The sequence below is a fragment of the Aedes aegypti genome, chromosome 2, assembly GCF_002204515.2.
Source record: "Aedes aegypti strain LVP_AGWG chromosome 2, AaegL5.0 Primary Assembly, whole genome shotgun sequence".
Taxonomy (NCBI): Eukaryota; Metazoa; Arthropoda; class Insecta; order Diptera; family Culicidae; genus Aedes; species Aedes aegypti.
Window position 1 is genome coordinate 204,391,104 of NC_035108.1, and position 13,294 is coordinate 204,404,397.

General features: G+C 38.9%; 1 protein-coding gene and 1 long non-coding RNA gene across 2 annotated transcripts in view; one reads left to right on the forward strand and one right to left on the reverse strand.

The window, feature by feature from the left end:
• Positions 1 to 4,615: 4,615 nt before the first annotated feature.
• The window catches only part of LOC5575915, a 60,549-nt gene continuing 51,870 nt past the window's right edge, over positions 4,616 to 13,294 (reverse strand). The window contains exon 12 of the mRNA XM_021843763.1: positions 4,616 to 5,977. Coding sequence (XP_021699455.1) covers positions 5,066 to 5,977 — 912 coding nt within the window. The 3' untranslated portion in view covers positions 4,616 to 5,065. The remainder of the gene's footprint in view (positions 5,978 to 13,294) is intronic.
• LOC110676322 lies at positions 10,842 to 11,713 on the forward strand. The gene is made up of 3 exons (XR_002500271.1): positions 10,842 to 11,242; positions 11,298 to 11,464; positions 11,521 to 11,713. It is a non-coding gene; the product is annotated as an uncharacterized LOC110676322 (long non-coding RNA).

Here is a 13,294-nt window from a genome sequence, read left to right on the forward strand (position 1 = left end):
GTTCAAAAATTACCTAATAAAAAATAACAAACCAATGTACACTTTCGAGAACTCCAAACATGAAAAAGTCAATAACGGCACCGGCCACGTCCTTAAGGTCATCGGGGAAGGGAAGAAATGTTAGTGAGACATTCATTGTTACTAAAGACTGAGATCACCTCTGCATCTCCATTGTTGGCATGGGAAGGAGTTTTGTTAGTGGAGAAGGATCATAGCTGCATTATCATGATTCATTTTGGTAATTGATGCGATACGGCAAGTCAACACGTTTAGCGTCGAACTATTCAAAGTTTTTTTTTATAATGAGAAAAATAAGCTAAATGGAAAGGTATGGGGATTGTAATGTTAATGTGCTAGAGTTTATGTCGCCACTTACAGTGACGAACTATTCATATTTTATTGAATCAATTAATTTAAGTAACATTCCCACCGTTGTAATAATAAAATAACGTTTCATAATGTATTGTACATTTAAAATAGAAGCATGAAACGAGCTCACCAAATTGATCATTCATCCTTGTGCACGTCATTTCACAAAAGCAAAATACCACATCCGACAACGCGAAATCCCCATTAGATTGAACTCAGAACGCGTGCAAGCTCAAATGAGAAAAAAAACCTTTGTAACCATATAGTATGCTAGCACAAGGAGTGTCGAACTATTCAAAGGTTATTTTAGGTGATTTCGAAAAACACATAAATAGAATAGTATACACCCGATTCTGTTTTTGCACGGGGGATGCGTACCGTTTTCAGTTCAAAATTTCAAAAACCATGCAAAAAAAGTAACACCATTTCTGGACGTTTCATGCAAACATAAGGTTTTGGCAAAAACAAAATGTATGGAAACTTTTTTTACACGACCGTGTAAAAAAATCGTGCAAAAACAGAATCAGGAGTATTTGTTTTAATGTTATGTAAAAAATAAAGAAGGGATTATGCCGACGCTTGTATTGGCAGACCATACAAACTTTGTGTAACAATTACAAACGCGTAAAATTGTCACGATAAAAATGTTCATCAGAAGCATAACACGAGCTCACTAGTTGGTAATCCATCCTTGAATGAGCGGTCGCAAGTTCGTCATCAGCACGCTCAAAACCTAAAAGCAGATATATTTTAAGCACTCTTATGAAAAAAAAAAACTCTGGAATAAACCTTTGTGAATTTATTTGGAAGAACACCTGAAAAAGTCTTTGGTAATAATACGTTCAGACTAGAGCTGATATTACGTAATATGAACTATCTTGATATCAAACGTCATACCTCTTATTTCTAGTGCAAACTAGATGCATGGTTTCTGATATCAAGAGAGCCTATATTACGTAATGTCAGCTCTAGTCTGAACGTAGTATAAATCTCCTAATGCGAAATGAGAATGATATCTCCTAATAAGAAATCGGTGGAAGAAGAACTGAAAAAATCTCTAGAAAAAAAATCTAGGTAGTATCTGGAAAAAATTAAAGTAATCCCTATGGAAATTACTGTTGGGAGTGCTACAGGATTTTTGGAGTAAATTCGCTGGATGAATTTCTGGTGAGAATCCGTGAAAGTATGCTGAAAATATCTTGAGACATCACTAGAAGAATTCCAGAAGCTTCTCCTCGATGAATGTGAGAAGAAATTCCTGAAAATTTTAATGTCGCGCAAGAATCTCTGTTACTACCTTTGGAGCTGTTTGCATCTTGGTTGAAAAGCGATTCGCTCAAATCCCTATTTTCATGCCAGAAATGGGACCAAACAGGAACAATGCAACACTATTAATAAGGATTCCTCAGTTAATCCGACCAGGCTCACCTGGTCTTAGTACTTACATCAAAATTCAGGTATTTGCTCAAAATTTCCCAACAAATTACTTTTAAGTAATTCAAAGGATTTTTCATGGGGTCAACCCCGACTGTATGTTTCGTTTGGTATAACGGTAATAAGGGCAATTTGGCATAATCGCAAATAAAAAATGGAAACAAACTCCCTCTATTAAGCAAAGGAATTTTCATAGCTCGCGATCGTACATTCCATTTTCAGTTATGAATAGGACATACTTCTTATTTTCATTTTTAAGGAAACCAATATCCAATAAAGCTCTTTTGGAATTGTATCATGCATGACTTCCGAGGACACTATGTCAGGAATATTAAGAAAAACAAAATGTATACAACGCTACAACGCCTAATATATGGTAGAAGCACCGGGTTTGGCCATACGCCAGTTGTAGCCATAGTGGATTATACACCGTTTTACATAGTCCTTTTGTGTTCAGTAGATAACGTTCACATGATAGAGAAACGTTCATTTACTCGTCCGAATTGATTCGAAACATATGAAAAACAATTCATTTTCCTTATAATTTTAACTCCCATACACCTAATTTGGCCAGTGTACTCTTAATTTGGCCGTTATTATAAGAAATCAGTGTGAATGACCAATTTAGGAACCGAAATTAAATCTCTGGCCGAAACTGGTGCTGGTGGCCTATATTGACCAACGAGATTTTCAAAGCGAAAAAATGGTTTTAGCTCAGATCCGACATTTTACGTACATAATATGGATTGAAAGTTTGCATTTGTCATATTTGTAGTATAAATAGGGCTTCCCATTTCATTTTTATTGATATTTTCTCTTAGGATGGCCAAAACCGGTGCTCTTACCCTATGCCATATTAATTAAAAAACAGAAGGAACATGATATTTTGTGACGTATCTTATGGTCCCGGATATTACTGTACCACTACAACTGCAATATATTATTTTTCAAAATATGCCAAACGAGGTAGACCCATTTCATGGACTTCTTAAAGATTTTCGTTCATAATACCTTGAAGAATCCAACCAGGACCTTTGGAGCCGGCCTTCTGATACCGGATTATATACTCCTTCAGGAATTCTTCCAAAAGTTACTCAATAATAACAAAAAAAAAAAAAAATCCAGTGATTCTTTCATAACAATCCCTAGGCTAGGATTTCTCCCAAGATTCCCGTTTAGGACTTCTTCAAGTATTCCATCCGTAATTTATCTAATCCAGAAATCACTCCAGATATTTCTCTCGAAATTCTATGAGAAATTCTTCTACAGATTTTGTGAGACATTTCTCGAAGTCCAAAGAATTTATCCGGTGATTTTTTTAAAGAATTTTTCCAGAAAATTGTCAAGGGAAAGAAAATGTTATAACACGTCTGGTTTTTAAGATATCTATTATATATTGAAAATTCGTTATTTATTGATTTCAGTCGACTTGCATGCCAGTTTATCAACATGTATGCTGATTTATGTTCTTAATTTACAACAGAAACCACTTTTTAGGTCCTCAAGAATACATATCAACGAAGTTTGAAATGCTTTCGTAATTAAAAAGGTACTTTTTGATGATTTGGACAAGTATTGCATCTATCTATAAGAAGGAATCGACGAATTTTGAATGGAGGCTGCAATTCTGTCCAAATATTCGATCAAAACGATATCAAATCGGGGAATTTTAATCAAACTATGTCATTGAATTTCAAAAAATACTAATGAATCATAGCTTAAATTCCATTTAAACATCAATTAAACCAGTATTTCATACAAATACGACAATGTAGCACAACATTGTGACGTGTTGAAACATTTCTGATGACGGCAATGGGATTCAGTATCCCCAAATTTACAGGATACTCATAATATGATCTTCGAGACAAGCATACATGCCATTTTCGTTCCGCTGTGTAATTGAAAAAAAAACAACAAAACAAACCTTAACCTTTCTTTTCGTCGCGCGGTTTGCCACCGTCAGAACCACCACGCTGCTGTTGTGAACGAAAAGCGAGCTTTTTTCAGCAGCGTTGTACAAAATACAACAGCGTGACGACTGAAATGTTAAACAATATCCGGAGGAAATCATCCCTTATTATTAGAATATTTTCGTTAAAAAACCATTCCTTGAAAAATCACTCGATAAATCATTGGAAAAGACTGCAGAAAAGATCTCCAAATGAAATACTGGTAAAAAAACTGCATGATGAATCCATGTTTAAACATATTGAGGAATTCATGGAACAGTTTCGTGGAATAATCGCTGCAGTGAAAAAAAAAAACTAAACAATCAGCGCATGAAGTTTTTGGGCCTTTCTCGTAGGATTCCTAAACATGTAAATTTTCCTAGAAAAATTCCTGTAGGATTTATTGGAAGATATCCTAGAATCAGAACTGAAGAAATTGATAGAATTCTTGCAAACATTTCTGAAGGGAATTCTTGAAAAATGTTCTGAGTATTCCCAGTGGAAATTACTGGTTCAGCGTTGGAAATTTTCTAGAGAATTTATTTTAGGGAGTTTTTTTTGGCAAATTATGCATGTTTCTTCATCCATCGAATTACTCTTAATTGTAGAAATATCTATATCGTATGTAAAAAAAATATCTGTATGGGAATTTCCAAAAGAATAGCTGTAGGAATTTTCGGTGAAATTTCCACAGGGATCTCTGGAGAAGTATCTGGGTGTATTCATGAACAACTCCTTGGAGAATTCTTGAAGCTTTTCCTCGAGGAATCTGTGTTATGGAATACCTGAAGAATCTAGGAATAGCCGCGTAGGAATCTATGAAACCTCAAGAATTCGCATTGAAATAGTAACCAAGTCTTAAAAAAAAAAAAAAACAGGCCCTCTCTCAATCTTGCTAATAGTAAGTTCAATACTGAACACTTTATCCGAAAAATGTAGTGCTCTTAAGGGCAAAGTTGTTTGAATCGAAAGATGGCCGCCTTGTTTTATATTCGCGTTTTTGAGAGCACAAGTCGCGTCATTCTAAGAAAGCTCTCAAGCTCTCGTCATTCAACCGAGATAGGAAGACGAAGACAGTTTTAAGTATAAGTGCGAACTGAGAATTAAAAGCACAAATGGGTCTTAATCTTAATCTTGGAATAAGGTCTCAACATATAATGAGACTCTCGAGCCTTGTTCTAAGGGCTCGCAACACATATGAACCACAATCATACGAGAATGTACTACAACTACACACACAATAATAATGGTAATGTGTGTGACGTCTGAGTCAAGTGAAATGAGTGCTAAAACTTGGTTCCACCTACTTACTACACGTACTGAAACGACTGCTGCAGGTAATCGATGGATTCTGTAAAGCTGTCCACGAATTGAAGATTGTTGGTTTTCGATATGTCTGTTAGGGTGTGATCCTGCTGTTGCTGTTGTGCTTGCTGCTGCTGTTGTTGTTGTTGCTGCTGCTGCTGTGGATGTTGATTGGGGTAGCTGATACCTGGAGGCTGCTGTTGCGATATCTGATGGGGATGTCCCGAGGCAGAAGATGGCCCAGCCGTTCCGTGGTGAGCACCGGGTGGTCCAGGAGCATGCGGATGATGGTGAGGATGCTGTTGGTGATGTGGAAGATGTGCATTGTACTGATGCTGCAGCTGTTGTTGTTGTTGCTGTTGTGGGGTTCCCTGAAGCTGCTGCATATGAGGCGGGTGATGATGTGGACTGGGCGTTTGTTGCTGGGCATGGTGACTGTGCAACTGCCCGTGATGCGCCGGATGAAGAGGCTGCTGCTGATGATGTAATGCATGATGGGGTTGCTGATGAGGATGATGACCAGGTGCATGAGGGTGATGTTCTTGGAAATATTGTTGTTGCTGTTGTTGATGATGTTGGCTGACCATCGGGTTGTCCACACTCAACATACTCGAAGATTGCTGCTGTTGCTGTTGTTGTTGCTGCTGGTGAACATGCTGCTGCTGCTGCTTGTGATAGTTATTCTTGGGAGGAACCTGCTGCACCTGACTTGCAGACTGAGTAGTTTGCTGCTGTTGCTGGTCTCCAGCTGTGGCAGGTGGTACAATGTCATAATTTTGCTCATAATTACTATTGTTGCCTATCAGTTCTAGATTCGATAAAATGTTTCCAATATTATTGTACGAGCTTCCTGATACATTCGAGTTGTTTACGTCTTCTTGGTATTCCATCTTAACCATATTCGCGTTCCAGATTTCCTGCAAAGAAGAAAAATCATTTAGGTCGTCATTTTTTCATTCGTAGATATGATATATGAATAGATTCCACATGATTCTGTGACACATTCTCCAAAATGCACCACTGCATATATGCTTTAATTTTTTTTGTAAAATGATGAAATGTTTTGGAGAGGGTTCATTTGACCCAATGTAATTTGGCATAAAGTCATATGGCAAACTCAAGGATTAAAAAAATCACCGGATTACTAGGGTCAGTGTTCCCTTAGTAGACAGTCCCCTATAGTCGCACTAGTGGCTTTTTACGACCTTTTTGCTAAATGTTTTTTGATATGAAGGTCAGGTGCTATTTTTCTACACTGAGGCAAAAATCTCGCATGATTTTCATAAGATCACACTAATGAACGCGCTTTTGATTATTTTTTTGTTGGTTCATAAGACACTTGTGTATTTCATTCGACGAGATTGAGATTCATAAGACAAGTGTAATTTTTTCATAACAATCAATTGTCAATGTCATAAGAACGCTTATGAATCCCATTGCTCATCATTGCGAAGAACCACGTGAGGTTGTTCTCATTTCACTATCAGAAATTCAATATGGCTTCCGAAATGGACGTGTTTGCTGATTTGTCACTGGCTGACTCCGTTTCTAATGCATCAAAGGGTAAATATTTTCTATTTATCATCAATTCCGCCGTAACTAACACTTTCTTTCGAACAGATTAAGGAATTGGATTCAAACAATAAGATTTGTGAATGAAAATTCAAAACAATTTGTATGACGCGTAAGAAATCACAAACCCCCCCTCATCCATTAATCCGCCCCTAACGTAAAGCCGCAACAATTCAGGCGTTCTTCACAACTTTTCTCAATAATGTTTCGCTGCTATGATATACTTCTTTGCGTTCAAAATAGATTAGCCAACTAGAGAAAATCGAATTTTCATCCATTTTAACGTATCGCAAATCGATTCTAATGCTTACAGTAAAGTAAATTTGATCGAATTGCGGCGTGACAAAATGGATGAAAATTTGATTTTCCCAAGTTGGTTAACCTATTTTTCAACGCGGATTAGTATTATTCATTCATTGAAATTTATAATCTAAAGCTCAAATTACACAAGACAGTCTTATGGAACCAAGAATGGTTCAGAACGGAATTCATAAGACTATCTATGGATTTTGTTATCAAGTCAATGATGGTTCATAAGATCATCTTACGAAATTCCTTCGAGGTGTATTATGGAAACAACATCTGCCGAAAACCATACGATGATCTTATGAATTTCAAAGATTTTTCTTGTGTCGTAATTCCATAAGCAAATCTTATGACAGTCTTACGTTTGCTTTCCTCAGTGTAAGTATCATTGGAACGCAGCTGGACTTTGTTCAAAAAATGATCGAAATAAATAGTTTTGCGTAAAATTAAGCTCCCTTGCACCTATACTGCCCATAAATGCATGTAAGTCCCATGTTTGCTGGATTTCCTATTCACATGGGACAATTATGCGTTTATGGGCAGTATAGTTAACCTATTGTTCCTATAGTAGCACTACTAAGAGAAACTATTTTATATTAAACATAATAATTGGTGAAATAAGATTTTTTTGTGTTAATCGAAAGCTTCTGATCCACAATTTGAAGGAAAAATATGAAAGTTTTGTAAAAATACGGGTTCAATTAGTATTTTGCCTACGCCGTGAGGATAGTGCTACTATAGGCACATGTGTTCCTATAGTGGCACAAGCGATAATAAATACAAAAATGTAAGTTTTTGTAGTTTTCATATTTTTTCCACAAAACCAGGATAAAAAGCTTTCAGATGATGTAAAAATAATGCTTTTAGCTTTATTTTTCGATTTTATGTAGCGTTCGATTATTATTTCGTTAAACTTCACGTTGAATTTTGATTGGGCAAGATTACCACTTCAAATTTAGTATGCAAACGAAGAGCGAGGATAAGTGAATAAATTTAAGAGTGTTCAACCAAACGAAATGCTGCATGGGCACGAAACAGAATAAGGCGAAAAAGGAGATGTCACAACTGTCAATCGGATGACAGTTAAAACTGTTTCCGGAAGACTGGCACGCACACATCGCTAAACAAAAGGAGCACGAAGAAACCGACTGAATCACTGGCACAAAGTCTCAGACCCTCGGAGTAGACGGTTCGGTGCGGGTAGAGAGCGTCGTTGGCGGTTGAAAAACACAATTTCCACACCGCGTGGTTCGCAACGGAAAGCGGAGAAAAACGTAAGTGGCTGCACGCGGTCTTGTCCGAATCGCCAACACGAGCCCCGACATCCATGGTGCCGAGACTGAACAAGTAGGCATTCTCCTCGAGCCGTGCATCCGAACGATCTCGACGGTTTAAGATCGGCGCAAAAGAACCGCCTCATCAGAGATTTCCGCCACGCTGGACGGAAGGAAAAACAAGCCAGGAACACTGAGACCGTAAGAAAGAACCAGCGCGAGCCCAAAACAACACGATCAAAAAAGCCTGCAAAAGCAGGCTTTTTTCTCTTATCCTTTTGTCGGCTTAGTGTGCAGTCAGCGGGTCCGCACGGAGGAACCAAGTGCTTGGAAGACGGGCGGCATCCGAGCGTGGCCGTAGAAGCGACGGAGCGACATCGGCGTTGACGAACGCGGTCACTGGCAGGCCCACACACGTCAGATCCATTCGGCTGGGTTCCCCGGTGACAAAAAACAGCATCATGTGCGTGCAGTCCGGTTGCGGAAGGTTGCAGTAGTCGACTGTCGGGGAAAGCAGCCATCCATATAGGGTAAGCTCACCAGCATAGGGTTGACAGCCGTTTGTCCTCGCACAGTGAGCAAGCCAAGAGCCAGCGCGGTCGACGAGCGTTCAGTGTGACACGAGGAGTGCAATGCCTCGGCGCTCCATCATGCTGCCCTTCCGTCAACGTTCGGCCGATTGGATTTCCCGGGCGTAAGCCCAGAAGAAGAAAGGGTGCACCCTAGTGATGAACCGTGAGTAAAAGAAAATTGTAAGAGATAAGAAAGATTGAGCCAGAATTAGGGCCTAGTTAGGGTAGTCAGAAGGTAGGCTGGAAGATGGGAGAAGCTAAATAAAGTTTGCGTACGATGTAATCCGATTTTTGAGGTGTCCAGTTTATTAGCCGGTCCGACCAAGCTTCAGTCTCGCTAGGTCAAACCTAACATTGGCGCCCAACCAAAACGAACCCGTAGTATTATCAGCTTACATAATAACATTTAAGAATTTGTGGGGATTTTAGTTTTGTCCATTTGGCTATATTTTCGTGTTGAAGATCCTTTAGACAGTATGGATCCTTTGTACCTCAGTGATGAGGAACTAAATTACGAGTTGGCTCTGCGCAGATGCAACCAACCTACTTCTGCCACACGCAGAATCAAAGGAACGCAGCTTAGAGCGCTGATTCAAAAAGAGTTTGCCGAAAATGTAAAATACACTTCATCCGAGCATGCAATGCCGGCAGATGTGAACATTCATCGTTGTGAACAGCAAGTCAGACTACTGATTCCAATGATTGAAACGGCACTCAAAAGACGTAACACAGATTTTCTAATTCAGTCTCGATCTCGTATGATCCATTATCGAGATCGTCTGTCAATCGTAAAACCTCCGGTAGACCTGATCGATATGCACGCGTCGGTGTCAATGCAAGTGAAGTTCTTAATAGAAGACATCAGTGACAGACTTGGTGATCCGCTGATCAGCGAGAGTAGTCAACAAGTGTTACCGCCACCGGAAGGAGCGGGATCGCTAGAATATCAACAGCACTACAACACTCTTCTATCGCCGGAAAGAGAACAAAACCAGCGTCGAATCAACGAACCACAGAAGTCAGCAGCGCAAACAGGTGTTGCAACCAGGCAAAGCAATGAAGGGCTGAACAACGATTTCATCCGTGCGACGAGCTCGCCGATTAGACCCGGCAATCTCTCGCTACCGGGGCGAAATTCATCGCAACCGAGAGGCACACCTCCTCCAGCGTACCATCCAGCGAGACCAGAAACAGCTCACGATAGCACAACCGATCGCTTGAGAGATGAACTGCTTATACAGCTGCTACAACGAGAACAACACACGCAAGATCGGCAAGACCCAGGGAGAGGTCTCAACCCGCATAGAAAAACACAGTTTGTCGTACATTCAAAACAGTAATTTTCTTGTATCTGTTAAGGTCAATGTTTCACAAACAGTAGCTTTCATGTTGGACAATAATAAATTCAAAGCTTTGGATTGTTAAAAATGGTTTGAGTAATCTATATCAAATGGCGACGTTATGTCAAAATGGACGGAAACGGTTGAATTATATAGGGGTTAAGACTAGTGAGAAACGGTGGAGCTATAAGGCCACCATTTGCCGAATTGTTTGCGCTGCTTCTCACGCAAATCACTTACACATGTATTTTTTTACCATATATTACCAATAGGGTAACGACTGTTTATTTCGTTCTTAATCGCTAACAGTTGGCGCCAGCGGCAAAAAGTACAGGCAACAACCTTTCGAACATTCAGTTTCTCTTACCGGCCGCTGAGCGACGACACTGTTGTTTGTATTCCTCCCACTGATCACGCTACGCTGGATTCTCAAATTTTTCAAACTTTCAACACAAGCGCATGGAAGAATGGTAGTCGGAGAACTGTCAAAACGTATGGAAAATAATGAAAAACGTAAATTACTTGCAATTTGAAAACTGGATCAAAAAAGTAGTGATTAGAAATCAAGTGGAAAGTGAATACATAACTGTTGTGTTTAGTTCATCTTCCGTAGAGCTTTCTTTGCTTCAGGATTTTGTTTTTACTACCACTGAAAAAGAGCCATCTATTGCCTTTTCAGTTTTGAATATCGCCCTATTGAATACATTACAGGAAACCGTTACGAGCAACGTTTATCATACACGCTTACAAAAAATCAAATAGTGGTGTATAAACGTATTCAATGATTTTTCCAAATAACTTGACCGAGCAAGTGCATAAAAAGTAAACAATTCTTTATTATTGTTTTTTTTTTACTGTGGAAAACATGTGAAATAAACACAAACATTGTTTTGTCAATCTTGTCCAGTAAAGGTGTTTAAAAAATTATGTTTTCTAAATTTAAAAACTACACCTGCGTGGTGTTTTTTTTAGCGTGTTCCTAAGTCTGCCAAAAACAAAAACAAAATCTCCTTGGTGCGACGGCCACAAAATTTTCATCTCCAGTTGCTGCTAGTTTTGTGCGACCAAATCTATGGCATTATTCGCATCATCCGGTACCGGATCCAGGATTGCTGCTGGTAAGTAACCTGTTCCAAATCGATGTACAGTGTGACTAAATTTCCTTTTCCAAAGGGTTTGAGATGCTGCCGCTGAACAAGAAAGCAGCTGGAAAATCAACCGGCAAAACATCCAAAGCAGCCGCCACGGAACGATACAAACAACGTTTTCGTCTACAAATCTGCATAGACGACTCGACAGGATAAAAGACCGAAATATGGACAGTTCCATTCGCCGCCTAGGTAAGCTACAAATTTGAATGGAAACTGGAAAAGGACCGATAAGTGATACATTTCAGTCTCCGCAACCAGGGATCATTCGGTTTGCAGCTTCTGGATGGATACTTATACGAAGTGTTTTATTTTGTGCAAGGACGGCGTGAAGCTACTGGACAGACTGATTGTCAAGAGTTTTGGTGTATTTATAGTGTTTATATTTCGGGGAATAAAATAAAAGTGTGTTGAGCAATTAATTTAAAACGCACAATGAAATAAGTACTATGTGTAGTCTAAATTTTCTTTAACCTTAAAAAAGTGTAACTTAAAGCCATACATTCTCGAATATAGAATTAAATATACTCATTTTTTTTATTTGAAGTGAGTTTTTCTACACATTACTTGTTTCAATGTCTCATCTACAATATTTTAATAGCAAATTCTCTAATGGTATAAATGTATCTGGATAACCCAGTGTATGGTTCAAATACAACAAAGAACAATAAACCAACAATTACACATACATTATTCCTTTTCATTAGAATGTTATGGTTTAATTGTTTGTAAACTGTTAGCCATACAGTGGATTTGGCAAAGAATGTACAATATATGCACAGTTCGGCAAACAGTCTTCGAAAAATTTTGTTCGAGGAATTCGCCATTTTGATATGGTAACATAACTTAACAGCCTATTCCCCACATTGTTATTTGTCCAATTACCATTTCCCAGACTGTTAAAACGGTTTGCGGTACGGTATCCGCATTATTCCGCTTCGTACAACCACCAATGAGCGAACAAGAAAAATTCTTCATTGTGAAGAAAAACATGAATGCGGACTATGCAACGATTGTTACGGCAGCGAGACCGGACTCGCTGCAAGACATGGTGGAAGTGTGTAGCAGCTATGATGAAACACGCATGCTATTAAACCGACAGAAACGAGTTCCATTTCCGCAGAGCAGCCTGCTAGAACCGAACTTAGCTACGCCAGCGAATCGTCCAACGCCGTTAAATCGAGGAAATCCGCGGTTCGGGCGAGTGCACGCGCTGAATTCAGAAGAGGATTTGAGTCCTCTAGAAGCTTGCAGCTGTCAACCACAAGCCCACACAAGTAAACACGCGAACGTCAGCGAGAGTCAAAAGAAGTCAACGGAAACGCAATCCGCAGCAGAAAAGGACAACTGGCAGCAGCGAATTCTGGAACTGACGGAGCAAGTGAATGCGCTGAAACTTCGACAATATAACAGGGAGGAAAGACCACATCGCAGTCAACATCAACAGGAACATGAGCTGCAAGAACACCATCAGCAACAACCTGGCGATCAAAGGAGAACTGGTTTGATCTGTTGGACATTAGTGGAACACCAAATTTCTTTGGAGGGCATTTTGTATCCAAGATTATATCGGGTCTGGTAGCGTTTGATAGTCTTAGAAATAAGAATTTTAAATACCTCTCGCATGAAAAAAAAAAAAACAAATAGAGATGAGACGATTATGGACATAAAAAAACACCATGAACCACGTCATGAAATTTTTGTTCCTCATTTGAGCAGACATTTCTCTAAGGATAATTCTAAGACTTGTCGGAGTCCCTTGACATTATGACAAGTATTAATGCTCGATTTATCGTAGATTTATTTCATATATTACTCCAACGATCTCTTCAGTTTATTTTGTGATTTTTCAAGAACTTTATAAGACATTCTTCCAAGGATTTAGTTTTTGATACCTTCAAGAAATTTCTGTATTTTTTTTAATTTTCCAAAGAAATTAAAAAAAAACTAGTCGTTCTTCTAGAGAAAAATGTCAAGGATTTAGAAAGAAATTTACTCGGGGATATGACTGTGATGATTATG